At 40.7% G+C, this 24561-nt stretch overlaps 3 protein-coding genes across 4 annotated transcripts in view; all 3 read left to right on the forward strand.

Annotated features, from left to right (window-relative positions):
- The window catches only part of kif6 (kinesin family member 6), a 60163-nt gene extending 48210 nt beyond the window's left edge, over nucleotides 1-11953 (forward strand). For both annotated transcript variants that reach the window (XM_046063347.1, XM_046063346.1), the window contains 8 exons: nucleotides 4566-4616; nucleotides 5582-5669; nucleotides 5811-5946; nucleotides 7072-7160; nucleotides 9210-9269; nucleotides 9361-9462; nucleotides 10141-10256; nucleotides 11279-11953. In XM_046063347.1, the coding sequence (XP_045919303.1) occupies nucleotides 4566-4616; nucleotides 5582-5669; nucleotides 5811-5946; nucleotides 7072-7160; nucleotides 9210-9269; nucleotides 9361-9462; nucleotides 10141-10256; nucleotides 11279-11292 (656 nt within the window). In that variant the 3' untranslated portion in view covers nucleotides 11293-11953. The remainder of the gene's footprint in view (nucleotides 1-4565; nucleotides 4617-5581; nucleotides 5670-5810; nucleotides 5947-7071; nucleotides 7161-9209; nucleotides 9270-9360; nucleotides 9463-10140; nucleotides 10257-11278) is intronic.
- Nucleotides 11954-14468: 2515 nt separating this feature from the next.
- On the forward strand, nucleotides 14469-16641 carry LOC123979148 (potassium channel subfamily K member 16-like). The gene is made up of 5 exons (XM_046062910.1): nucleotides 14469-14681; nucleotides 15233-15347; nucleotides 15434-15600; nucleotides 15772-15940; nucleotides 16166-16641. Exons 1-5 carry the CDS (start codon nucleotides 14469-14471, stop codon nucleotides 16372-16374), a joined length of 873 nt encoding a protein of 290 aa, XP_045918866.1. The 3' UTR covers nucleotides 16375-16641.
- Nucleotides 16642-16778: 137 nt separating this feature from the next.
- On the forward strand, nucleotides 16779-24323 carry kcnk17 (potassium channel, subfamily K, member 17). The gene is made up of 5 exons (XM_046062909.1): nucleotides 16779-17988; nucleotides 20002-20116; nucleotides 21453-21619; nucleotides 22851-23019; nucleotides 23201-24323. Exons 1-5 carry the CDS (start codon nucleotides 17773-17775, stop codon nucleotides 23449-23451), a joined length of 918 nt encoding a protein of 305 aa, XP_045918865.1. The 5' UTR covers nucleotides 16779-17772; the 3' UTR covers nucleotides 23452-24323.
- The last annotated feature ends 238 nt before the right edge of the window (nucleotides 24324-24561 follow it).

Raw genomic sequence — 24561 nt, forward strand, 5'->3', positions numbered from 1 at the left:
CAAACACACCTCCAGGATGACCACTGCTTTGCTAAAGAAGCTGAGGGTAAAGGTGATGGACTGGCCAAGCATGTCTCCAGACCTAAACCCTATTGAGCGTCTGTGGGGCGTCCTCAAACTGAAGGTGGAGGAGCACAAAGTCTCTAACATCCACCAGCTCCGTGATGTTGTCATGGAGGAGTGGAAGAGGACTCCAGTGGCAACCTGTGAAGCTCTGGTGAACTCCATGCCCAAGAGGGTTAAGGCAGTGCTGGAAAATAATGGTGGCCACACAAAATATTGACACTTTGGGCCCAATTTGTACATGTTCACTTAGGGGTGTACTCACTTTTGTGAGATACTGTAAATCCACAGGGCATAACAGTTCATTTACACTTCAGCTACCCTAACTACTGACTTTGTATGAAAATCCATGGCTTTGTGAAGGCTTCCTAAATCCTGCTTAAAACTCTGTAGGCATTGGGAAAAACAGTGTCATCACGGGCTCAATATGTGGGTCATTTACAGGGATGTACTGGGACTGAAATTCAGCCCGGGACTTTGAGACGGAGAGACCTTTAATGCGAGCGTCCTTTTGGGGGCGGGCATACATTGTTTTTGCAGTTATTTTAATACCTATTAGTGTTTTTGTTGTATACAGTGAATCAGATTATGCTGAAGACCTTCAAGAAACTTCAGGATAACACCTGCCTCTTCAGTTTGTATAAGCATGGCAGCTCTGCACTGAACAAGACCAGGTCAGGCAAGCCTGAGTCAGTCAGAGGGCTAAAATACTTAAATATACTCAAAAACTACAATACATTCCTGTAAAATATAGCAGTGTGTATGTATGTGCATAAAAATCAAATCCCTCATCTTTATCTCTGAGTAGGCCTCTCCCTGGCTCAGCTCCCCCTGTGCTGGACCCTCTGCTTTTACTGATTGTACAGTTACATATACACGGGAAGAACTTCAGTAATAAATATGACTTACAATAATCCATTTTCTAATTCTTCAAACACACTGCCTCTGTACCTTTCACTGTTTTTTCTGGTTCCATTTACCTTCTCCTCTTGCTGCTTCTCATCCCTGTCCTCTTCCTTCTCCTCCTGCTGCTCTTCCTGTCCCTTCTCTCCCTCCTTATCAACATGACTGGGCTCATCATCACCCTGTCCCTGCGCATCACCACCACAGCTAATATACTTAAAGACATACAGAGATTCCTCGGTTAATTTGGCACATTTAGCTTGCTCTTATGCCAACATTTTTTATTCTTCATCCTTATTTTTTCAGCATCACACATTTCTTTTTCCTCTTTCATTCTCTTCTCCACATTTACCGTCTCTGTTGAGCCTATCACACAACCCAGCGCTGACTTCAGCCTCGAACGTTTGTAGATTAAACTCGCTCTAAGTGAAAAGTAAACTTCTTTGATCGGCCCTGTTGAGCCAATCAGATTTCAGCAAAAAACGAAGATTGTTCCAAGTTGTGTGGCTGTAGCAGACTGGCCGGCCGTCGCGGTCAGGGATCATAAAATAAAACTGAAAAATAAAAACTCCTGACCCCTGGCCAGTCCGCCCCTGGTCATTTATAACGCTTCACGCCATCCACACACGCCCACTAAAACCCTCAATACTACAACAAAAGTTTTAAAAGATGAGATGCATGGGCAGAATGCAAATTTTTACGTGTAACAATGAGAGCTCGAGTAAATCTCAACCTGAAGTCTGTAATAATAATATTGTTATACTTTTATTTATTAATCCCAGGATCTCTATAAGAGTCTCAGCTTTACTCAGGGTCACTTCAGCAGTACAGACGTTTGTCTTGAATGCTTTCAGTGTCTTCATCTTCTCTTTGACAAATCGAGAGCTCTAATCCGCAGGAGAGTTGTTGCATGAAAAGGTAGCACCCCCACACCCAGATTTTTACAGAATGATACTTGATCTGGATTTTTTGTTTGGAGCTTGGACCTTGGCAACAGGATCATATTACAGAATGAGCTGCACCACAGCAGCGTCTACATGTGTAAAAGACCTGCGGGACTGAAATGGAAACTCACCACATCAGATACTGCCAGTCACTGTCTCTTATCTTTTGGTTTGCCTCCTAATTATTCTGGTCATTCACTTAACTCACCATCATTTTCTGTGATCTCACTGTGAAAAGATCGCCTTTTGTTCTCTAGTAAATTAATCCCCGAATGTGGTCATTTAGTGTCGATAGAAATGGCCTCAAATGTGGCCTGTTTGTGTTTAGTTTTTTTTTTTTTTTTTTTAAATATGTTTATTTTTTCTTTACAGTTTGTTACAGTAAGAAGTTGTCGTTTGCCACTGAAGCATTGCATCACAAATGCAATATTTTCAATGGGACAATTAACTACTTCAATTAAGGGAAGAGAGTCAGCAAAAACAGACACAAGAAGAACAGACACAAATGACTTACCCATATGCTAACTTAGTATTACTGCCACAAGAGAGGCAGTTACTCAAAAAGCCTCTCTCATGTTGCTTCCTGGCACACTGGAGTCACGAGAGTTAATCCTGAGGTCTGTGGAAGTGTATAACTCAGCAGTATGTCCTGTCCTGTAAGATAATTTTCTGCAAAAATGTAATGACTCAAAAAGACAATACAATACATGTGTTTACTGTAACATCCCTTGTGTGCTGAGGTCATACATTTGCCCACAAGTTGCCACAGTAAAGGGCCACTCGACCATTTTTTAAAACCTTTTTATAGACAGTCTATGTTTAAAACACAGCACTTTTGCTATGTTTGCACCTGCCGTCCAGACTAAAATGGCGACTCCGAAGACCTTAAATGGAGAAGTCTGAAAACGCTACTGAACACGTTTTTGTTTTAAAACTCCAGGGTAGCGTATAAGTGCGGACAGGCGAAAACAGAGGACTTTAAAAACGATGACGCAGACGCTTACATTTGGCTTCCTGATTCCTGATGGCTCTTATAAGTCAGTGGCTCTCAAAGTGGGGTCCGGGGACCCCCAGGGGATCCCCTGCAAAAAGGGGAATCAGTTATTTTCATTATAATGCCATCCATAAGTAACATAGTGACTGAATGCATGACTATTTTGGTCATGGATTTCATATACTTTCTGGAATAAAATATCTAAAAGCCAAATCCAATCAGATTGGCGAACCTGGGATAAAATCGTGTCAAATAGGGGGTCTGTGGTCTAAATTGTGTCAGTTTAGGGGTCTTTGATGTGAAAAAGTTTGAGAACCACTGTTTGCAAAGCAAAACCTCAATGCTACTGAGTTTTAGTTTTGGTGTTTTTATTTAAATATGTTGCATTTTGCAAACGTGTCAACGTATTTGCTTTGCGACGATTCCCAGTCTGTTTTCCACCTCCACTGTCGCTTTGAACTCCAGTGTTACTTTCAGTAACAGTTCCACCTCATTGTCGGTCCATTCAAAAAATGAATCTCTGGTGTGGTTCTTCTCCATTGCTATTGAAATGGGCACTAGATGTGCGTTTTCAGTCATTTTAATCAATTCTGATATGCAGCTAAAATGCTGGCTTGGACGAAGATTGTTTTCATTTTAAAACTCCACTTTAAAACATAATAGCGTGGATGTAACCTAAAAGCCTTGACCTCTGTTTCTTAGATTTTGACCATTCTATTGTTAATTTGTCTCTTGTCAGTGCCCTCACTTTACTGAATTGCAAAACTTAATCACCAAAATTCCCCTTTGGTGTTGGTGAGACACAGATATCTTGACCCAGGTCAGCCACTGCAACACTGAAAAACATGTCATTGATGCTAACTGACAAACTATAGACTTAAAACCAGTCTAAACCAAGAGGATTAATGCTGTTGCTACATACAATAGTTCTTATGTAGGCAACTGGGTTCAGAGAGGTGGAATAGGTGCACCAATTACAAAATGGTGATGTTTAAATGGCTCTCGTATGTTATGAATGGCTGATGCTAAAAAAAAAAAAAGTGTACTAAAATAAATATGGAAGATTAATGTAACTTTACTACTTTATATACATGTAGGTGAATATGACAAAAGATGCATGTATACAATATACATTAAATAAAATTGCTTATATTTATATTGATAATCATGAAATGTACTTTTTAAAAACATATATAATTTATAATTTGTGGGTACAGTGGATGTTGTAGTATTACAGTGTTATTGCACAGGGATTGTTTCTGACTATTCATCAAAGTGATGGCCAATGGGAAGAAACTGTTCTTGTGTCTGGTTCTTTTGGCATACAGTGCTTTGTAACGCCTACCAGAGGGGAGAAGTTGGAACAGGTTGTCTCCAGGGCGCGATGAGTCTGCAGTGAAGTTTCCTGCCCATTTCCTGACTCTTGTACAATATACAAGTCTTGAATGCAGGGCAGGTTGGCAATAATGATTTATTCTACAGTCCTGACGGTCCGTTGTAGTCTGTTTCTGTCCTGTTTGGTGTCTGATCCAAACCAGACATTGATAGACGTGCAGAGAACGGACTGGAACTTCCTGAGCTGGCACAGGAAGTACATCCTCTGCTGGGCCTTTTTGATTCTACTGCACACTGGAAACTAATTTCTTTTCTCTTTTTCTCAGATGAGTTGAAGAAGCAGTTAGAGATGCAGAGGAGGCAGAGGGCTGCTCATGGTAAGATCAAACAGAGAGTGGATATTTCCACAGCAGAATTTTAACCATGTGTCTATAGAAGAGTAGCATAATATCCAACTCCATGTACCTACACCAACAGCCTCCCAAGTATCAATAGAAATGATGAACAAAGTTGTCACAAATGAAAACTCTGTTAAATCTGTGGTAGGCAACCAATAAATCTAATGCCCTGACACAAACAAGGACAAAGCCCGGCATCTGTGACTGTCACATGACTGCAATAAGCACGGCCAATCATTTAATTCAGACTGGCCTACCTAGTGACAACAGAACCTCCCTACCTGCGCACACTCACTTCGCATGAACATGTGTTTTGGGGCATTGGCTTTGGTGGGAGGCCTGAAGGGAGGGAGTGGGATTTTTTTCAGTTGGATACTTTGACAGTTTAGCTGTCTCTTGCTAGGTCTCCCTCTCTTACCCCAACTGTAATCATCTTGATATTGAACTCCTTTCAGAAGGGGTTGTGGGTGCTCTTGCACTGTATGTGCAGCAGTGCCCACTTCAAAGCCTTTGCTGTAGACCTCACTGACTGAAAGCTTAGTGACCAAAAACTGGGCGTCACAACTCTAAGACTCCTTCATTTACTGTTTTCTGACGGTTTTGATCAGGGATATAAATGCTTTGATGAGGATATCTGGTTGTAAAGCACACAAACATCTCCCCTTCAATTCAGACGCCAAAGGCTTTTCTTGTTATTTTGAGTCCAGCATCAGAGAACACTTCACAGCAGCCTGGCTTCTATTATCCAGGGCCAATATTTAAAGCGTTGGCTTTCAAGGAAATGCACTTACATGTATACAACACGCACTTACTAGCTTCTTGACTTGAAACAAAATAAAAGAACACATTGTGATTGTATTTGTAATTCTGCCTACAGTATGTCCTCATTAGTATCTGTCTCTAAAACGTTTGCCATGGCTTCTGCCTGTCTGTTTCTACTTCAGGTGTAATGTGGAATCATACGGAGGTTGAGGAGAGGGTCGATCCAGTGGAAGAAAACCTGTGCAAACACATTGAGCAAGAAAAACAGGCGTGAGTGTAGTATTTTAATGCATTACCATACTAAATATTTTCATACTTTCTCCTAAGACCCTGCTCTGATTGATTAGACACAGCAGATGCTGTGTTAGGCTGACAAAAGATGAATTTGGTACTGCTAATATCCCCCCTCAGTTACAAGAGCACCATTGGGCGTCTAAAAGCATTGAGGACAGAGATTGAGCACTTACAGCTGTTGTTGGAGAGGGCAAAGGTCAAGCTCCAGAAGGACTTCCATAAGTGGTGGAGCCAGGAGGCTTCCAGTGTGCAGGTGACTGACCTTAGCTTTCTCTACCTATCTATGTGACAACACCACATAAAGCTTCTGAAAGCTAGTGTGTGAAAGATATGTTTCTGACATTAGGATGGAAGGCTTGTCTGTTGATTTTTTGTCTCTATAGTTATGGATGTTTTCTTTTTTGTTTTCTGAATATTGGCCTCTATGGACATATTGGTGTGTGTGTGTGTGTGTGTGTGTGTGTGTGTGTGTGTGTGTGTTGATGTGTGTGTGTGTTGATGTGTCTGTGCATATGTTCGCAGGCCTTTATGGCACCAGTGTGACCCTTGCAGCCTCTGTTCAGCATCATGCTGAATGGGCCCTGGTGGGTAGATATGTAGGAGTGGACAAGACAGAAACACATTTTTACAGAATTCCATGCGCCCCAAACAAGGGCCTGGAGAGCAGCTTAGAGGAAAGACAGCACCGGCATCAGTACATAGTCGTAAAGTAGAGTCTTAACAAGCACAACATGTTTGTGAGGTTTCTCAGGAACACAGGGGAGGATAAGAAGTGAGTCAGTGTTTAGTTCAGTCCTAAATAATAAGTTTGTGCTGATGCTTAAATACTTAAAAGAAGAGAAAGATCAGTTGAAAACTCCTAAATTATGAATAACACTGTTGTAGAACTAGAAGTCTCTGGTCTCACACTTACACACTTGGCCTTGACGGCTGCTGTGCACATTTTAGAGAAAATGTTAAGCAGTGACATCTGACCAGCAGACACCGCTGGCTTCTCCTCTTTGGTTTTGATCTTATGAATGGAGAACAGTCTCACTCACATCTGAGCAAGGTCTGGGAATGTATCACTGAATGACAAATGGAAAGAAGAGGAAGTCTGACAGACAGACAAGCAGGACATTTTCCTTGCCAGGATACGTATATCCAACAGCTTTGTTCTACCATGTCTTGTTCTGTTTTTGGAAAATGGTACGCATGTTATTGATTAAAGTTTGAGTAAGAGGTTTGATGGAGCTAAGTACCCGAGGTCTTCCGTTCCCTCTAGCTGTTGCAAGTTACATATGGCCACATTGTGTTTAACTGTCATCGGCATCATCCGCGTGGAATGGTGTTTTTGCAGAGAAGTGTAAAACAGTAATTTCTCAATGATTGCGACTAGGAGTCTGAGTCAGAGGCCAGAGCCAGATCTCGCACAGGGTCGCCAAGTGGAACCTTGCAGCCGTCTTCACCTGGTACTCTGGGATCTCGGTGAGACACATTTTCTGTGATTTATGTACAAGCTGACTAACTGCTTTTTGGCTGTCCTTCCATCCCTCCAGCAGATTCAAATGTACACCTATTAAAAGTTGTGGGCCATTATATTTAGATGTCTCTACTCAGCCGATTAGTTGCACACAGAAGCCAACCAAGTTACAAGGAGAAACACCTTCCCCTCACGGACTCACTTGCACTCAATTCATTGATATGGTTATTTTTACCTTCTCACCATCTGTGCTTAAATAGTACTTGTTTCTATGGAACAAAAATTAAAAGATAATGACATTTAGATTATTTTCCCATCAGCAACCATGGTGATATTAGCAGGGGAAGTGGTTCCCACTATAATTAGACATTTAGCAGCGAGACAGGTGATATTTCACATACCATGTCTGCCACAAGTCTGCCATGACTTTGGTTCTGACAAGGTTTTGATCACAGATTTTGTATCCCATTCACAGAAACACTGAGCACAATATTTGTCCAGTGCAGTCTGAGTAGTGGGGATGTGGACACACAGACACATCTTTGCTACTCTGACTGCATCAGGCTATCTGCAGGCCTTGAAAAGTCTTAAAAAACATGGAATTCAGTTTCCTTAAATGACCATGGATGGTATTAGAAAGTCTTAAAAAAATGACAAGTCATTTAATTTAGAAAAGTCTGAAATATTTTCTCTTTCCTATTGTAGGGAGTAAAAATGTAAATGTTTTTTCTGTCCATTTGTGGGCAGTGAGGGTTGGTTAGTTAGTGGTTTGTTCACTGGAGAGGCTGTTCTTTTTGTGGGGTTTCAGTCAGCCCCTTCAGACCTTTATGCTGTCACTACTGCTAACAACAGTAGCTAGGAAGCTCATTGTAACATTATTGCCAAATAGGGTTGCCAACTGTCCCGTATTAGCCGTGAAGTCCCTTATATCAGGCCTAATTAATTTGTCCCATACGTGACGTCTCTTGTCCAGTTTTTTGACTACTATGCTGATCTAACCACTGACTGATACAACAGCAACAGCAGCAATGCTGATCACGACACTTGACAATGGTCACCGACACCTGTCATCATCCAATCACAGCGGGATATCCTGACTGATCTAATTTATCCCCGACGGAAGGTGAGCCGGTGGCAACCTTTTACTTGGTTGCCACCAACGCTTCAAACAAGTGAAACAGAAAAGATATATTTCTGTGTCTGATGGAGTGCGGTGATAGTTACTTGACTTTTATGAAGATAGTGATGAAACAGCAAATAGTAACTCCCTGACAAAGCATGAACTGGAAGTAAAACACATCACAGATGTTTTGTGTTATACTAATAGTAAAGGTACAGAAGCTATGTTCTTTTTAGTTTGTCACATGTACACAAAGGGGATAACCTTTTCTAACCAGTGCAAGAGTCACAAGTGTTTTGTATTAGACAAATAGTAAAGGTAACAGGTAATGCTTCAATTAAAGGACTGTGTTAAAGGTACCTGCTCTAAATAAACTAAAATGAAACCTTCCATATGTTGCCATGGCATGAGAGTAATGTACAAATGACAAATTGCTTCAAACAATACGCTGTATATTCACACAAAACAATATCCTCACTGCCTCCCTCAGCACCTTTTGTCCCTCATTTCATTGACAAAGTTGGCAACACCATTGCTAAATGTCAATTTTGACAAAAACTAAACAGAACTTTTTCATCATACTTTCGTACTTTGGCCAGTATGATCATATAACATGTCTTAAATTGCATTCTTTGTGGTATTAAAAAGGTTTTAACAAGTTTTAAATTTGGCTTGGTGAACCCTGCACAGACCCTGGGTGTTTTGCATTGTTGCGCCCTCTTGTGGTTGAGATAAGCAAATGTATATGATGATACTGAAAAACAGAGAGAATGACACCGGTACAGACACCGGTGAGATACAGTGAGAACCAGCTGTAGACCCACCACTTGAGTTTCATTTGGACATTCTGCTGTATTGCAGCTGAAGATACAGATAACCTGCGGTATTATGGTGTAACAATCTTTATGAAATGCTCTCCTAACTTGTTATAAAGTGCACCTGGTCCGGGCAGTACTGTGAGAGACTCTTCAGCAGGGCCAATCATGGATCTCAGGTTTGTCTAGCTTCACTTAATGTCTTATTTGTTTACTATAACGTACTACTGGATTGTACTGCACGTCACACTTTGTCCTGTTGAATTTCAGAAGCTTCACCCCCAAGAGCGTACCTCCCTCCACAGCTGTCCCAGCATGGCAAGATAAGTCCCAGGATGGGAGGGTGACTGACTTCGCTCCATCTGAGTGGAGGTATATGGAAGGCTGGTTTGGCAAGTTGTAAATGCCTTTGAAAACTACAGATTTAGTTCTTCATGTAATTATAGCACCTACATCCATCAAATTTGTAGCTCTCTAGGCTTTTCTCTATCAGACACTAAGCACAAAGAAACCCTGGGATTAGGATTTGCAGAATTGATTAATAAAAAGAGAATTTTGTATCCAATTTAGTTTAAGAACCGTGCATGCTCACAACTACGTGTACACCTTTCAACACATAAACTAGAGTGGCGTATTCGACATAAGAACAGTAGCTGTATAGTCTGCATTTAGCCTGGACCTGTAAAGTTTATAGCCTTACTTTGTTTTCTTTCCATCTTTTTATTTCTTTGTGAAGTAATGTCTCCAAACTGTATTACAGTACAGACCTGGGGTTTCGCTTGAATGCTGCTGCTGAAACTACCTTTTTACAACCGCAGTAAAACACCCAATGCATAACATTTATGCTTTTGTCCGTCTCCAGTAACCACTTGTAGGACAGAGATATTATTCTTTTATATGTACGCACAAAAACAATTCAAACATATTACAGCACTGGTGTTTAGAACAGTAAGGGTAAGGGATTGTTAAAAGATTTGCTTATTTGTGTTAAAGAAACTAAAGAATCTATACTGATATTAACATACTACATGACACGCATATCCATTTCAGGGCCCTTTCCACCACCAAGCTCTCATCCTCCTCTATATCCCTGACTGGAGATCAACAGGCTGATGCCGACATCCTGGCCTTTGTCAGAGCCAGGCAAAACCTTCTCAACAGGACTGGTACTCACACACAAAACAAGAAATAATACACACGCTAAGCTTTCACACAATATGCATTTTGCATTCAACACTGCCCTCTGGTGGTGTGCTGACTTACAACACTTCACCTGACAAGAAAGTTTATACCGGGAGACCATAAATGTCTTGTTTTCAGCTTTTGAGAGTTGTTTAATGAGTGTACATCACATTCTATGTGTTCTATATTAGAAACGACCTGTAACATATAACACTTGATAAGCCACCAATTACAAGCTGAAGATGATTTCAGTTTCACTTTTGCTTTGCTCCAGCAGTAGTGCGTGTTGAGTAGGGCTTTTTTTGGGCAGGAGCCCATAATTCACGCAAACAGGTATCGCAAAACACTGACAGAGCTCATATTTTGCTGTTACGCAGTTCTTCTCTGTTCTCTGTTCCACACACGCTCTCTCTCCCCTCCACTGACCCTTGTGTAGCTGCTTACTTTGGCAGACAGTAAAGTGGACTTGGCTGTCTTGTGGTTTGCCACTAGATATCCAGAACAAGGTCATGTGAACAGACAGAACCATGGCCAAATGAGCAGAGACACCAGACAGAAGGCTGAGGAAGATATTTGCCCTTTCTTTCTTTCCATCTGTCTGTCTATCTTTCCTTTCTTTTCTTTACCCACTCTAGGTAAGGAAGATTTCATGCCTCTTTATCTGGCCACCACTAAGCTGGATAGCAACTGTGTTTAGACTCTCCTTGGCTGTTTGGTAATCCCTGTATGGTGGTAACACTCCTACTAAAAACAGCTTTTAAGTCACTAGTGCATGATGGGAAAAAGACAGACTGCACGATTTCAGAGTGGAGGCTGTTATTGGAGGTAGAGTTCGAGTAGTTTATGGGGTGGTTCACTGTAATTTAATTTCAGGGATTGTTACTCTGAAAATAATAAAATGTGATGGCTGAAGGGAATAATTTTGGCCATTTTTTTTCTTGCTTATTTCTTCTTGTACTTTCAACTGGATGTCCAATCTGCCTTGTGTTTTTTTTATGTATTTCAGGCCCACCTCAGTAATAACATGAAGTTCCGATGAAGTATGCAAAGCCTGAAGTTATCGTCACCTGACTGCTTGTAAAAGCCCCAGGTTTGAGAGGCCATAGAAGGATGCTAAAAATGTGGATTCAACATTATTGAGTATTGGTAGACTGACAATGAAGATGTGTGAAGAAGTGATCTTAACAGGGTCTGAAATATATTAGATTTATCAAAAAAAAAAAAGACCCCTCTGCCAAACACAAGCCACACATCCTGTCTGATTTTACATGCATACACACAGTTGTTGACCTCCTGGAGATTATGCCAGTGATATACTGTACAGCAGTATAAATCACAGCCTGCGCCGGCCATTTGATCTGAACAAATGTTGTCTCAAGATATCAGTGGAAGGAGCGGAAAATAGGAAACCAGTTGGATCCAGTATGTGTTTAAAGTAATGAATCATGACTTTTTAAATGGTCGTAGGAAGTTTGGACATTTAAAATCACACATGAATTTCTGTCTGGTTTCATTTTGTTCTAAAAGTGTTACACATTTTGTGTGAAATGTTGTACAGAGAGGTGTAGTTGACAGGATGTGCAGTAGTGTACGTTTATTTCTGAACTACATTAAAGAGTGTTAATGTTTTGTTGTAAATCTGCACAAAATATTGAATAAAAAATAAAAGAATTGCAAAATCCTTAACGTGTTTAACTGAAGTACTTACTACTGTAGTACTGCCGTTACTAGCCTAAGATGTTAGTGAGTTACACATAGCATCAGTTGTTTGGGCCCTCATTATATCCTACTGTATATGCCTGTTCTGTATTCTGTGGGAAGCTCGTGCCACATGATTTAAACTCAGTACAGGCTTTACATTTTTTGTGAATGTTTTGATGAATGCTACTCACAGTTGTTGTTTTCTTTTATCATCCCTAATGCTAAATCTCTTTCTTATAATTCTTCCTTTACAGTTACTCTCTTGCAAATGGCCATTGAAGTATGGGGTTGCTGTGGCTAATTTTCCTATGGAATTCAACTGGAAAATTACCTAGTACAATTTACTTCCTTAAGTGATTCTTTACATATGTCAGCCATGAAATGTATAAGGGCGACCAAGACTTTGGTTTGCATCATACTTGTACGTCAGTACTGTGAAAATGGCCCAATAGTAGTCAAATTTATTCCACATTACCAATACCAGTAAACAGGAAATCCACCCTTAATTACATTCCAATGGCGGTATGGAGGAGTAAACTGTGTCTCTAAGCTCTCCTCCAAATATGATCTCTATTTTCAAGTATTGTACAGGTCTGGGCACAGACTGGCCAGAAGGCACTATAGACAGGTCTCCAGTTTGTACACAGCTTCAAGATACAGAATTTGATATTCAGATAGGTTTGCCAACATTTTCTTTGCATTGAATATTGAACTGAACGATCATTTACTTTGATAATTCAGTGTATATAATATAAGTCAAAATAAGTTACAGTCAATTGTCCGACTGCCACAGCGCTCCTGGCATTCTCTGTATCCGTCATCCCTGGAAATCAAATCTATCCGGTCTCCTCAGAGCCATCGCTACACACCTATCCAAACAGAAGACAACCTGTGAACATCAGAACAACCTGTTTGCATGGCTTTGGGTTGATTTGTTTGACAGATGACAAGCAGCTGCGCAATTTGCATCCGGGCAGAGTTGCCTTGGAGAAAGGACATTCTTTGATCAAGTCATAATATCTTATTTCTTTCAGTCTCATCATGTGTCTTTTTTTCTTCAGTTTTGTTTAGGTAAGCCAAAGGTTAACATCACAGGGTGTTTTCTGTGCTGAGACCATGCTCTCCTTGTTGCCTGTTTTACCCTGATTGATGAAGAAAGTACTTCTGTTTGGCACTGGTCACAGAGAGTGCTGCGCTCATGTTTCTCCTCGGCCGAGCGTAACGGTGACTTTCTTACAAGTGTATTCAAAAGCTCACACCGTAATAGCCGCAGAACTCCCAGCTTGTTTTCTCACATGATGTATAAATAAAATTATGTCAATATAAATAAAACATGCCCACTTTATTCACCGATGGCCAGAGGGTGTGTTTAATCTAGCAACACTGGCGAGACGTATTACATATCAAATTATGAAGATATGTAGCCATCATAGAAATGCCACTGTTTATCATATTCTTGCTACACTGTTACTCTGCCCCACTGGGAGTTTGGACAGTTCTTTTCATTCAGACAAGCTGTGACTTCGGGACACCAAACTACCAGAACAGGACTGAACATTTCCACGATACAGCTGTAGTTGTTGGCATCTACTCCAAAGTGCTTTTCTTCCATTACACTTTTTGGCCCGCAATCAAGCAGTGCTCTCCAAGACAAACATATCATCTCTTTTCTCTTCATCAGACTAGAAAATGTCTGATGTTTGTTCCAGCAGACTTCTATGGGTTAGATAAGTTTAGCTTGTAGACTGATGAGATTTTGACCAAGTCCATATTTAATTAAAGTAAATGCATCTCCTCTGACATGGCTCAAGTTGCGGCCCCAGTAAATTCTTATTTCAACAGCAGTTTCAGCAAAGTCTGTCAATTCAGGAGTCCAGTAGTTTGCGGTTGCACAATGCAGAATCGAACGGCTCTAGCATCTGCGCTCCACCATTGTGGGTGCCCAAACAACCAACAGCAGTCAGATCAAATATTAACTTTTACTCTGCAGACAAGATGCTGCCACCGCTTCCTTATTAGTGGAAACATTTGAAAGTGTATGTGTGTGTCCAGATGTCACGCTAATGGAGAGGAGGAGCTTGACCGTTTCCCAAGCAACCCATAAATCAGCCCCCAACACCTACGTTACTCTGAAGGATCGGAGCATTGAGTGGAGAAGTTTTACCTTCAGAGGATTATTCAGTTAAGACCGTCACTCCAAGTTACAGCTGTGCCAGATATCAGTCTTCCTTGATGTTGCTGTGATTTAGATTAGAGCCTTGAGAGCACTCTATATAGCTGTCTGTTTTAAATACATTTTTGTCTCAGAATTTCCTATTCCCTCTTTTGGAGAAGAATGCCTCAGTCTTAACAATGGAAGGTGTTCTTTGGGGAACTATTCATGAGACCTGCATATTTCATCAAGACACTGATTGTTAGTACTTATTGAAGCGATTGACCTCTTCTCTGAGTTTGAGCATCAGTGTCTGTGTACATTTCGGTGGTGGAGGAGATTGATGGCAAGGTTCCAGTTGCTCCGGGTCAAAGTGAGCTGGCCAGTACTCTTGGCTGTGGCCCATTTCACATACCTGCTGGTCGGGGCCACCATCTTCCAGATACTGGAGCGAGAGGCTGAGAGCAACAGCCGAACCCACTTCCAAATGGAGAAGTTAAATTTCTTGGCTAATTATACCTGCCTGGACGGACCAGCCTTGGAGAAGTTTGTTCAGGTGGGGTTTTTTTCGGCTTTCTTTTTGCGTTTTGTGGAATTTGTGCATGTGTTCTTGAAGTGTAACGGTAGAAAATTCACAGTTTATAATGTAAGCCTTATCTGGATTTTGGATTAGACCAAATTTGTCACTTCTTTTTAATATTAAAAATGGTAAAATGCTAAAACCCATGGCCTGTCTTTATCAAAGTAGTGATGATTGCCAAAAGGCCAATAGTTGAATACGAGTCTGTACATATACAAATATGTTTTTAATCACTGAGCAAATATGATGATGAAAAGGGCTCATCAAATACTCAGTTACAGAGAAAATGGAAGATCAATTTTATGATCAGGTTCGGTACATAGCAATAAAAGGTATTACAGTGACCTGACCTGATAAATCAATAAGTGTGATCCAAAATAATTACCAAAGTGATTTACAGAATATATGGTAAGCATCTGCTTACCATGTACTGCTTACCAATTTGCTTGTTATATGTCCAAATGTAAAGGCAGCTGAGAGTGACCTTATTGTAGGATTTTAATAAACTGTATTGTGTGTGTTTGCAGGTGATTTTGGATGCCTGGGAAAAGGGAGTGAATCCCTCAGGCAACTCAACAAACCCCAGTAACTGGGATTTCTGTAGCTCCTTCTTCTTTGCAGGCACAGTGGTCACAACTATAGGTGAGCATCTTCACATGTTCAGCGTTTTAAACCTTTTAAACCCTGGGATTTTATAAGATGGTAACAAATCGTTATCTTGTTCGCAGGCTACGGCAACCTCTCCCCCAGCACTGCGTCTGGCCAAGTGTTTTGTGTGTTTTACGCACTGTGCGGGATTCCTCTGAACCTGGCCTTCCTCAAACAGCTGGGGAAGTGTCTCACCATCCACCTGGGCCGACTGGAGAGGGGAATGGTCTCAGTTGTTCCACACAAGGTACTAATGGTCTTTGATGACAATTTGCTACCAAAGCATCTGCAGCATGGTGTCTAGACAGATGTATGGCCATTTTTGTTTTTGATGCCCATAGTGACCAGAGATATGCCAAGAAAAGGTAATTGCCACTTTGCCATGTCTAAATCTAGTTTTACTGTGTTCGTTTCCTAGCAAACAGTAGAGGCTCTGGCAGTGAGCTTGTTCTTAATCACAGGCAGCCTGCTGTTCTTGGTCATCCCTCCTCTGCTGTTCAGTTACGTGGAAGGCTGGACGTTTGGCGAGGGCTTCTATTTCGCCTTCATTACCCTCAGCACCATTGGTTTTGGAGATTATGTGGTGGGTGAGTGGAGAGAGCAATAAAGCACTGATGTGGTGGAAAGACAACAGCGGTCACCTCTTCAATAAAAAGGCTGTTTTAAATGATTTGAGACAATTAATTGTAAATATCTAATATATAAAGCAAGAAAATTATAAAAATCATTGTTTTACATATCTACATATTGACATAATGTATCTGTCTGGGATAAACTAGCATGTTCTAACAAGGTAATGTTGATTCCTGTAGGGTCTGTCCCAGGCAAGGAGTACTTCTCTCTGTACCGTAGCCTTGCAGGTATATGGATCATCTTTGCCTTGGCTTGGCTTGCTCTTATCCTCAACATGGGAGCCAGACTAATGGAACATGTGATTGGCCTGACTCATCCAGGCTTTAAGAAACAGGAAGAGGAAGAGGACGTGTCATCCAGTACACTAGAAGATACGTCAAAGATCTGACAGCGGACTGTAGATGGGACTATCAGCATGTAATATTCACTAGGTAGAATATATTTAGTGTGATTGTTTCATGCACATTTTATGACAGATTGTGCAGAAAGAAAACAGCAGCATCTTTTACCAAAAGCTCTTTTTGTACGATATTTGCCCCATCATATTTATTCCGTCTCTAAATGTTTTTCTTTCTATTTATGTTTCACCTTGTTGAGAATTGTTTTAATATGTTATACAATAGGTAGGAAAAACATTGCAGATTTTTGTTTTGACAGTTCTACCTCAATTAAGCTAAAGAGTCAGTAAACTAGATCAGGGCCCATATTTTTAAAACTTACATTTAAGTATTCTCTAAAGAGCCGACTTGAGACTACAAAACGTCTTCGCTGAGTGCGAGCAATAAGATACATTTATAATTTGACTTACTGCTACTGACAATAGTAGCATAGTGGTTGTATTGAAGTAGCAGAAGAGGTACGATAAATACTTTTACTACTAAGTACTACTTTTTTTTACTTAACTTTCAGCAGTTTGATAAAAATGGGCCCAGGGTAAGAGTCTTAATATGAAAATATGTAATGTTTTTTCCGTGCAACTGGTAGAATTATGAATAACTGCTGTACTATGGATTTGTGTCTTTTTGTACTCCTGTTTATGTACGGCATTATCATGTGCAAGTGTGCATGTAAGTATGTATGTTTTGTGTGTGTGTGTGTGTGATCATGTCCACATCTGCGTTTGTGTACTGATGGTAAACTCCGGTGATTTGAACACAGAGGGCTATCTTAAACAAACACATTAACCAAGATGGTGATGTGAGGTGGCCAGAGAACCCACAGGACAGATCACAGAAAGGCAGCTGGAATACAGGAGAGTGGCTTTTGCCTGTCACGCTTTTTTAATATGTTCACTCGAACTGGCCAGATGTGTTAGCAGAGCAAGAACTTTCTGTCTACCAGTCAGTATGAGAACTGTAGTCCCGAGGAATGAAATGCGAACATAATTGAAATGGAAATGGACAAGTGGAGTGTGTTGTAATTTCTTTCAGTGTGATGCCTCTAGAGATAACATACAAACTACTGCAGCTGATCCCTGCCATGCCTAAGCAAACTCCATGACCTAGACAATGGTCGGAACCCTAAGGTCACAATTTGACCTTACCCATAGTCATCACCTACAGCCCAACCCCTGCTGGTGTCTCTCCCTCTTCTCATGTCGTTCTACTAAATTTGCATGACAGGGCCGTCGGAGAGATGGAAACACAAGTGCACGTGGAGGTTCATTTGCCTGCATTGCATTGGAAAGACGAAAAGCCAAGCACGTCAACCCTCACTCCTTGCTGTATCCAGCAGCGATTGAGACACTGGGCTTGCCTGGATCCCAAAGTTCTACCAGATAGCCAAGATGGGAATAAAGGAAGTGTTCAACTTGGCTCGGGTGCCCTCCATCCTCATGCTTGGGGCCGTTTATGTGGCCTACGTGCTGATCGGCGGGGTGGTTTTCTGGAAGTTGGAGGGAGATCTCGGCAAGAAGGACATCAGTCTTTTAATGGTGAAGAGAGACGACCTGTTTAGGACGTACACCTGTCTGGACCAAACAGGCCTGCAGGCGGTGGCTCAGGTGAGGCACAGAAACAATGGACATCAGACGGAGCAGGTCACTTAAGCTCCCAGGCACGCATTTTCTTTGCCAGTGACTTCTAAAAGGCAACCTAAGCTAATATCTGCTAGTATCTATGTCTAGTTGTTTAGTCTATGTCAACCTGTGGGTTTTACAGAGACCAATGAATTTACATCTAAACCACAATCCTTTTGCATTTTGATATTACTGAATGAAAGAATGGCAACATCTTGAGACATTCAAGCATACATGAGACATGAGCAGTGCTGCCCCCCTGGTTTCACAAAATACTTAGTTTACTCTTTACAGCTTGCACTTCCTCCATATAAACAACCACTTTTACTGAGAGAAAATGCATGTAAGAATCATATTTAGCAGTTACGTGTTTTTGTATGTTTTCTTCTTCATTCCAATAAATCACTGAAGTTATGAACAGCAGTAATGAGATAAAAGTAATGGTGGTGGCACCATTCAGCAATACAGATTAAGCAAGAACAATAAATATCTGCCCCATGCCAACAGTTCCAAGCAACGGAGGGCCATATAAAAGTTATAATCAGCAAGCAAAGAGCCCCGTCTGAAGCCTTTTCAGGTATTTACGTGGGAAAGAATCAACTTCTCGCCATGCAAATATCAGCCTTCCAGCACTGCACCCTCTACGTTGCCTATGTGTCTTGGCCTGACTCGATTTGCACAGCAGCAAAGTTGGTGAGAATTGTTTAGACCTTGAAATTCATTCTGGTGAAAAGTGTGTTATGTTGCATATTTGGAAAAAGAGACTGCCAAGAGTTTCAGAGAAACCCCCTTACAATTGAGCAGACAGACAAGGGAGGGTGTCAGGGCAGTGAGATGGTGTTCCCAGGGGACTAGTGAACCCAAGCACAGGAGAACACGAGTTAGTCAGGCGATCACAAGGAAATTACAGAAGAAGTACTTGAACTATTGGCAGCAGGAGCAGGAACGTAGCGCCACACCCAGACAGACCACACAAACACCAGACAGAGAAACAAACAAGGACACTGACAGGAAACAAAGGCTATGGGGAAAACAGCAGGAAAACACAAGGGAGAGATACTGCAGGACCATTACAATAGAAGGGGAGTGGGTGCCTCCTCACTATAAATCAAGGGATAAAGATATAACATTTAAATCAATTTCCTGTCTTCCTGTTCTAAAATCAGGCTTACATTACCTGTTTAGAAAATACTGCATCATAGCTGATAAACTTAAGGGCTTGGATAAAAAGGCCAAAGGTCTCAGACTCAGTAATTTCCCACACTGGTGGTGAACTCAAGGCTTTTATGTAACAGACTGTGTCAACATATTTGCTCTGCCTGACACAGCGCTGAGAGGGGTCTTCTCCATGGCATGCAGACAAATATACTCTGGCATGTAAAGAATAAAGTTAGGCTATATAATGACGTCGTACTACACAGTCAACAGTGTGAAACGGGAACTAATACTTGAGAAGTGAAGGAGGTGAAAATGGAGAGATGTGACCCACGATCAGTTCATCATAGTTTATAATAAAACAGGGCAGTGAGGATCCAGACATTTCATAGAGGAGACAAGTGTCTGCAGCGTGTTCATACAATTCACTTACACATCACAGAACTGTAGACAAACATCTGGCTTCTGGATCAAAGAAAGATTTTATGTCAGGTCCATGTGACCATACTCTCTCACTCTCTCTCTCTCTCTCTCTCTCTCTCTCTCTCTCTCTCTCTCTCAATTTTCAATTTCAATTTCAATGTGCTTTATTGGTATGAACATCAGAAGAACAATATAGCCAAAGATTCAAGGATTATACATTTTAATAATGAGATAAGAAAAATAAATAAATAAATTATTTAGAAACTTCAATCCTTGCAGTCCATTGACCTATAAGGCCTCATGGTGTCCAAATGAGTTTTGGATCAATACGTGTGAGTCAGAGTCTGCAATACAGCATGGTTTCACCTGGGTTTGAGCATTTTTACCCAGTTTGTGTTTTTTTTTAAATCTGTGTTTCAGGTTGTTGACGCTGCGTCCAAGATGGGTCTAAGTTTAAAAGGCAACGTTACCGCGGATGGCTTCTGGAAATTCACCAGCTCAGCTGTGTTTGCTGCCACTGTAGTCACAACTATAGGTTAGATATCACATGTAACCCAAGAGAGTTTCAGTTATGTCCCATAACAGTTCTAGCCAACACAATTGTTTGTGCAACCCAAACAACTCTGATTTGATAATAGCTTTTAACCTGATGACCCACATGTCATGAGCTTTATTCTGGTTGGAATAACTGAAATAGGGTTTTACATTGTGTTTAAATATCCAACATATTGACCAATTTTAGATCCCAAAATTGTATTCCTGTCAATATGAATAAGCCTCTCATTTACTAAAACAAAGCACTCTTCAGGTGTTTCTGAATAATTCACAGACTATGGTCACACACTTGATTGTCTTTTAGCCATGATTTCAAATTTCATTTAAATGAATAATATATTTCACAGTCTCTAATAACAGCTGGCAGACTATTCCATGTATGAGCTGCTCTGAAAAACTGTCCGAAGGCAGTCCTCCTCATAGGTATTATACAGTCTCCTCTTGCTACCGACCAAGCGTGTCTTTCATCAGTTGTTTTCTGCTTTATAAAAGCAGTAAGAGGGGGATGAGCCAAGCCATGCAAAATCTTAAATATAAGACAAGCATCTGTATATTTAACATGATTGTCCCAGCTCAGTAAATTAGGATTGTTTAGACTGTGACAGTGGTGATGAGTATTTAGCAATCTATTAAGCACCATGGAAGCCTGGTGGTATACTAACTGCACAGGTTTGAGTGTTGTACGGGATGCTTGTGTCCAGTTAGTCAAACAGAATGACAAATATGGCATAATCATAGCATTAAAATATACTGTTGCTGCCTTAGTAGTTAGACAGTTTCTGATATGACAAAAGTTAGACAGATTAAACTTAACTGTAGTTATTATCTTCTTAATTTATTTTTTAAATGTAAGATTAGAATCAGTTATTACACCAAGATATTTAAAGTCAGAAACCACTGTCAGCTTTTCCCTTGATATGCTTTCTATGAGCAAGAGCCCCTGTTGGACTAAAGGTGAAAAAAAAGAATTGATTGCAGAGCATTATCAAATTCACTGTGAGGACATGCCTCTGCTTTGATGGCAGACAGATAATCATATGCAATACAATGCAATGCGAATTAATATAATTCCATAAATCTATTTTTTATAGAATTTAGTCACATTTAGTTTATTCTTTGATTCAGTCGTTTATTCTGGACATATGCACTCTTTAAGGTGGAGCAACTCACTTTAAATGTTTAGTGGTAGGTGAAATGAAGAATGAATTACACCACTTATTGAACAGTTTAGTGGAAAATAAAAAGAAAGTGTCTTAAACGTCTTCGTCTCTTTCCACCACAGTGAGATGAGATGCTAACACTTTGCAGTTTTGCAGGTTATGGGAACATGAGTCCTCGTTCCACTGCTGGCCAGATCTTCTGTGTGTTCTTCGCACTATTTGGAATCCCGCTCAACATAGTGGTGCTCAACAGGGTGGGCAAGTACATGCTTGCTATAGAGAGGAACATCTCCGATTTCCTTGAGGGGAAGACCGGGCGAAGGGTGAGGGGATCTTTAATCACCTAGGCTAATAATTAAGTTTGCCCCTTATGCCCTCCTTGGACATTTTTGTACATTTTTGTCAATTCTTTTTGTTTTTTTGATTTGGGGATCATTTTGGCTGGGTTACAGTTTATTGCATGTTTTTTGAAATCCAATGTCTTTTATTCTTACATGTGATTTTTACTCTGTTGATGCATTTTGCGCCTTCTGAACTTCTTCATGGCAAAAATATACACGTACAAAAAACTGCTATTAAACAATCATACATCAATATTTATTCATAAATCACTTAAACAACTTCAAACTTGCTCATAACTACCAAACATTCAATTATTGTGTTCCTGGATTTTTGTCAGGCATATCATGGAGCCATGAGACTACCAGGTGTGTGTGTGTGTGTGTGTGTGTGTGTGTGTGTGCGCACTGATAATTTTTTTTGAAGTGATGTGTTTCACGTGTCCTTGAAGAGGTGCCTGAGTAAAAACATGGCCCCCTGCCTTTGCTGTACTCAAAAACAAAAACAAAAAGTGAGAGGCATTTCAGTGCAGAAGAGGCTTTAGAAATGGTGCAGCCTTTATTTAAGAAGACACAAGCTTCGAGGGGACGTCTGACATGCAATGCTCACTGGAGTCCTCCACTTCTGTGAGTGCCTCTGAACCTTCCTCTGAAAGTGGAGGGGACACTGAGGAAGGAACAATGAGTGGACAGCGATGAACGAGCATGTCTGGTCTCCATCTCATGCCGAGTTGCTGCGCTACATTCAGGCACCCACCGGCATGATGACAGGGCCCACGAGATATGCGATTTCAAGAATCCATGCCTCTCGTGTGGGTTTGTCATTTGCAAAATCAGCTGGATCATGTCAGGAGTGAAGAAAAGGTCAAAGGAGGTTGCCACATCATGCCATGGGAGATACTCCCAGAGGGAAATATTTAAATAATTAAACTGGCATTTAAAGAGTTAAAATCCTGAAAATGATTGAATGTTTTGTAGTTTTCAGCAAGTTTGAAGTTGTTTAAGTGATTTATGAAAAATATATATATTGATGTATGATGATTTAACAGCAGTTTCTATGTGCGTGTATATTTTTGCCATGATGGTGTCCAGAAGGTGCAAAATTTGAGGAGGGCACAAAGCTTAAGATCACTCTAGAATTGCTTTCCTGACACATTCAAGAACATTGTTCTTGGGAACATGTCTCACTTCTCCCTCCTTCTCCATCTCACTGCAGAGGTGTACCCGCTTTTGTGTCCACCTGGTGTCTTACCTGTCTGGAACAGCTCTCTTCTTTATTGTGCCCATGAGTGTGTTCCAACAGTATGAGAGTTGGACCTACTCTGAGGCCATCTACTACTGCTTCATCTCCCTCAGCACCATCGGCTTTGGAGATTTCGTGGCAGGTACGGGACACCTGCTAAGAAACAAAACACTCTGCAAGGCTGATTGTTAGCAGGAAGTAGCCACATTTTGATCCTGAGCTGCAAGACCATTTACTTAAGCTGCTTCACCACAATTTATTTTTATGTGTTTGTTATGTTTTTATCTACATTACTTTGAATTAATTGTGTCTTTCCTTTACAGACAATAATCCAGACAAATATTACCCACATTGGTACAGTTTCCTCTTGGCCTCGTGGATCTTCTTCGGCATGGCCTGGCTGGCCCTGCTTATAAACCACTCCATTGACATCCTGGAGCGACTCAACATCTACTTAAAACAGCGGAGGGGCGGGCAGAAGCAGCAGGAAGAGTCTGGCAGTGGAGAAAATGACAATCCAGAAACACAAGTGGAGGAGGAACATGAGATCAAGAATCCTCCAATAACTCAGTAATCTACAAACTAAAGTGAAGATTTTAGTGAGTTGACCTAGTTGTAGAATTATCTGTCTGCAGATCAGGATGTGGGAATCAGGTATAAGTTGTGGAATATGGCTTAGCCATGGCAGAATGTGTGTGTGTGTGTGTGTGTGTTCTATAAATGTTGAGAGTCTGTGATGATTTAATATGTGACTGTGCAATGGTTTGTCAGTTCTGATCCCTTTCTCCTTAAATGCCACTAAAATATTGACTCATTTTTGTTGAGTCAGGTTCGTTTCGCTGACGCTGTGCAATATCCACTTGCTGTTTAGTGTGTTTGCTCTTTATTTCCCAAACTGTAAACAAATGACTCTTCACTCTTGTGCTACTGTATCCGTCTGTGGATTAGTGATCAGTTGAAAACCGCAGTCAGTCTGCCTTGTTGCTTATCCCACTGACCACAAACCAAGTCATTTGCCAACTGTGACATTTTTGCAATTTACTGTCTGTGCGACCGAATGGCACATGCGGCAGGTATTTTTGAATGTTGATGTCTACAATGAAAACCACAACTGTGTAATGATTTGATTTCCCAGGCATACCATACCATGGTATGCCTGGACTGGTCGAAAATGTGGACTCAAAAACACGTCACATCAACACATTTAAAGGGGAAATTGGTGGCAAGCTTCTGAATAACTGTAAGTTAAATGGGCTAAAAGTATTTATTTCATTAAAAAGCAATATGAAAGTACTGTTCTTACACCAGTTGTTGACCACACTTTAAACACACTATTAAATACCAACAACTAATATCTAAATTCAACAAATACTGGGGGTAAAAAAACATTCAAATAAAGTGAAGAAAATCTGAAACCAGAGCAATCCATGTAATTAGCTTACAGTAAATATTCCCCTGTTTGTATGTAATTAACAATTAAAACACTGGTAGAATCTTGGATGTCTCCAGTATATTTGTACTAAGATTGTTCTACTAAGACAGCATTTAGTAAAGCATAGCTCGCTCATCTGTGCTGAAATTAGCTTTGTATCCACTAGGAGGTGTTGCTATACCAACACTGGAGACAATAACCATTCAAACCAGAGGCAAAGCAGCAAATAAACAGTAAATTGAACAGTGCTGT

Source organism: Micropterus dolomieu, linkage group LG11 (genome assembly GCF_021292245.1).
Source record: "Micropterus dolomieu isolate WLL.071019.BEF.003 ecotype Adirondacks linkage group LG11, ASM2129224v1, whole genome shotgun sequence".
Taxonomy (NCBI): Eukaryota; Metazoa; Chordata; class Actinopteri; order Centrarchiformes; family Centrarchidae; genus Micropterus; species Micropterus dolomieu.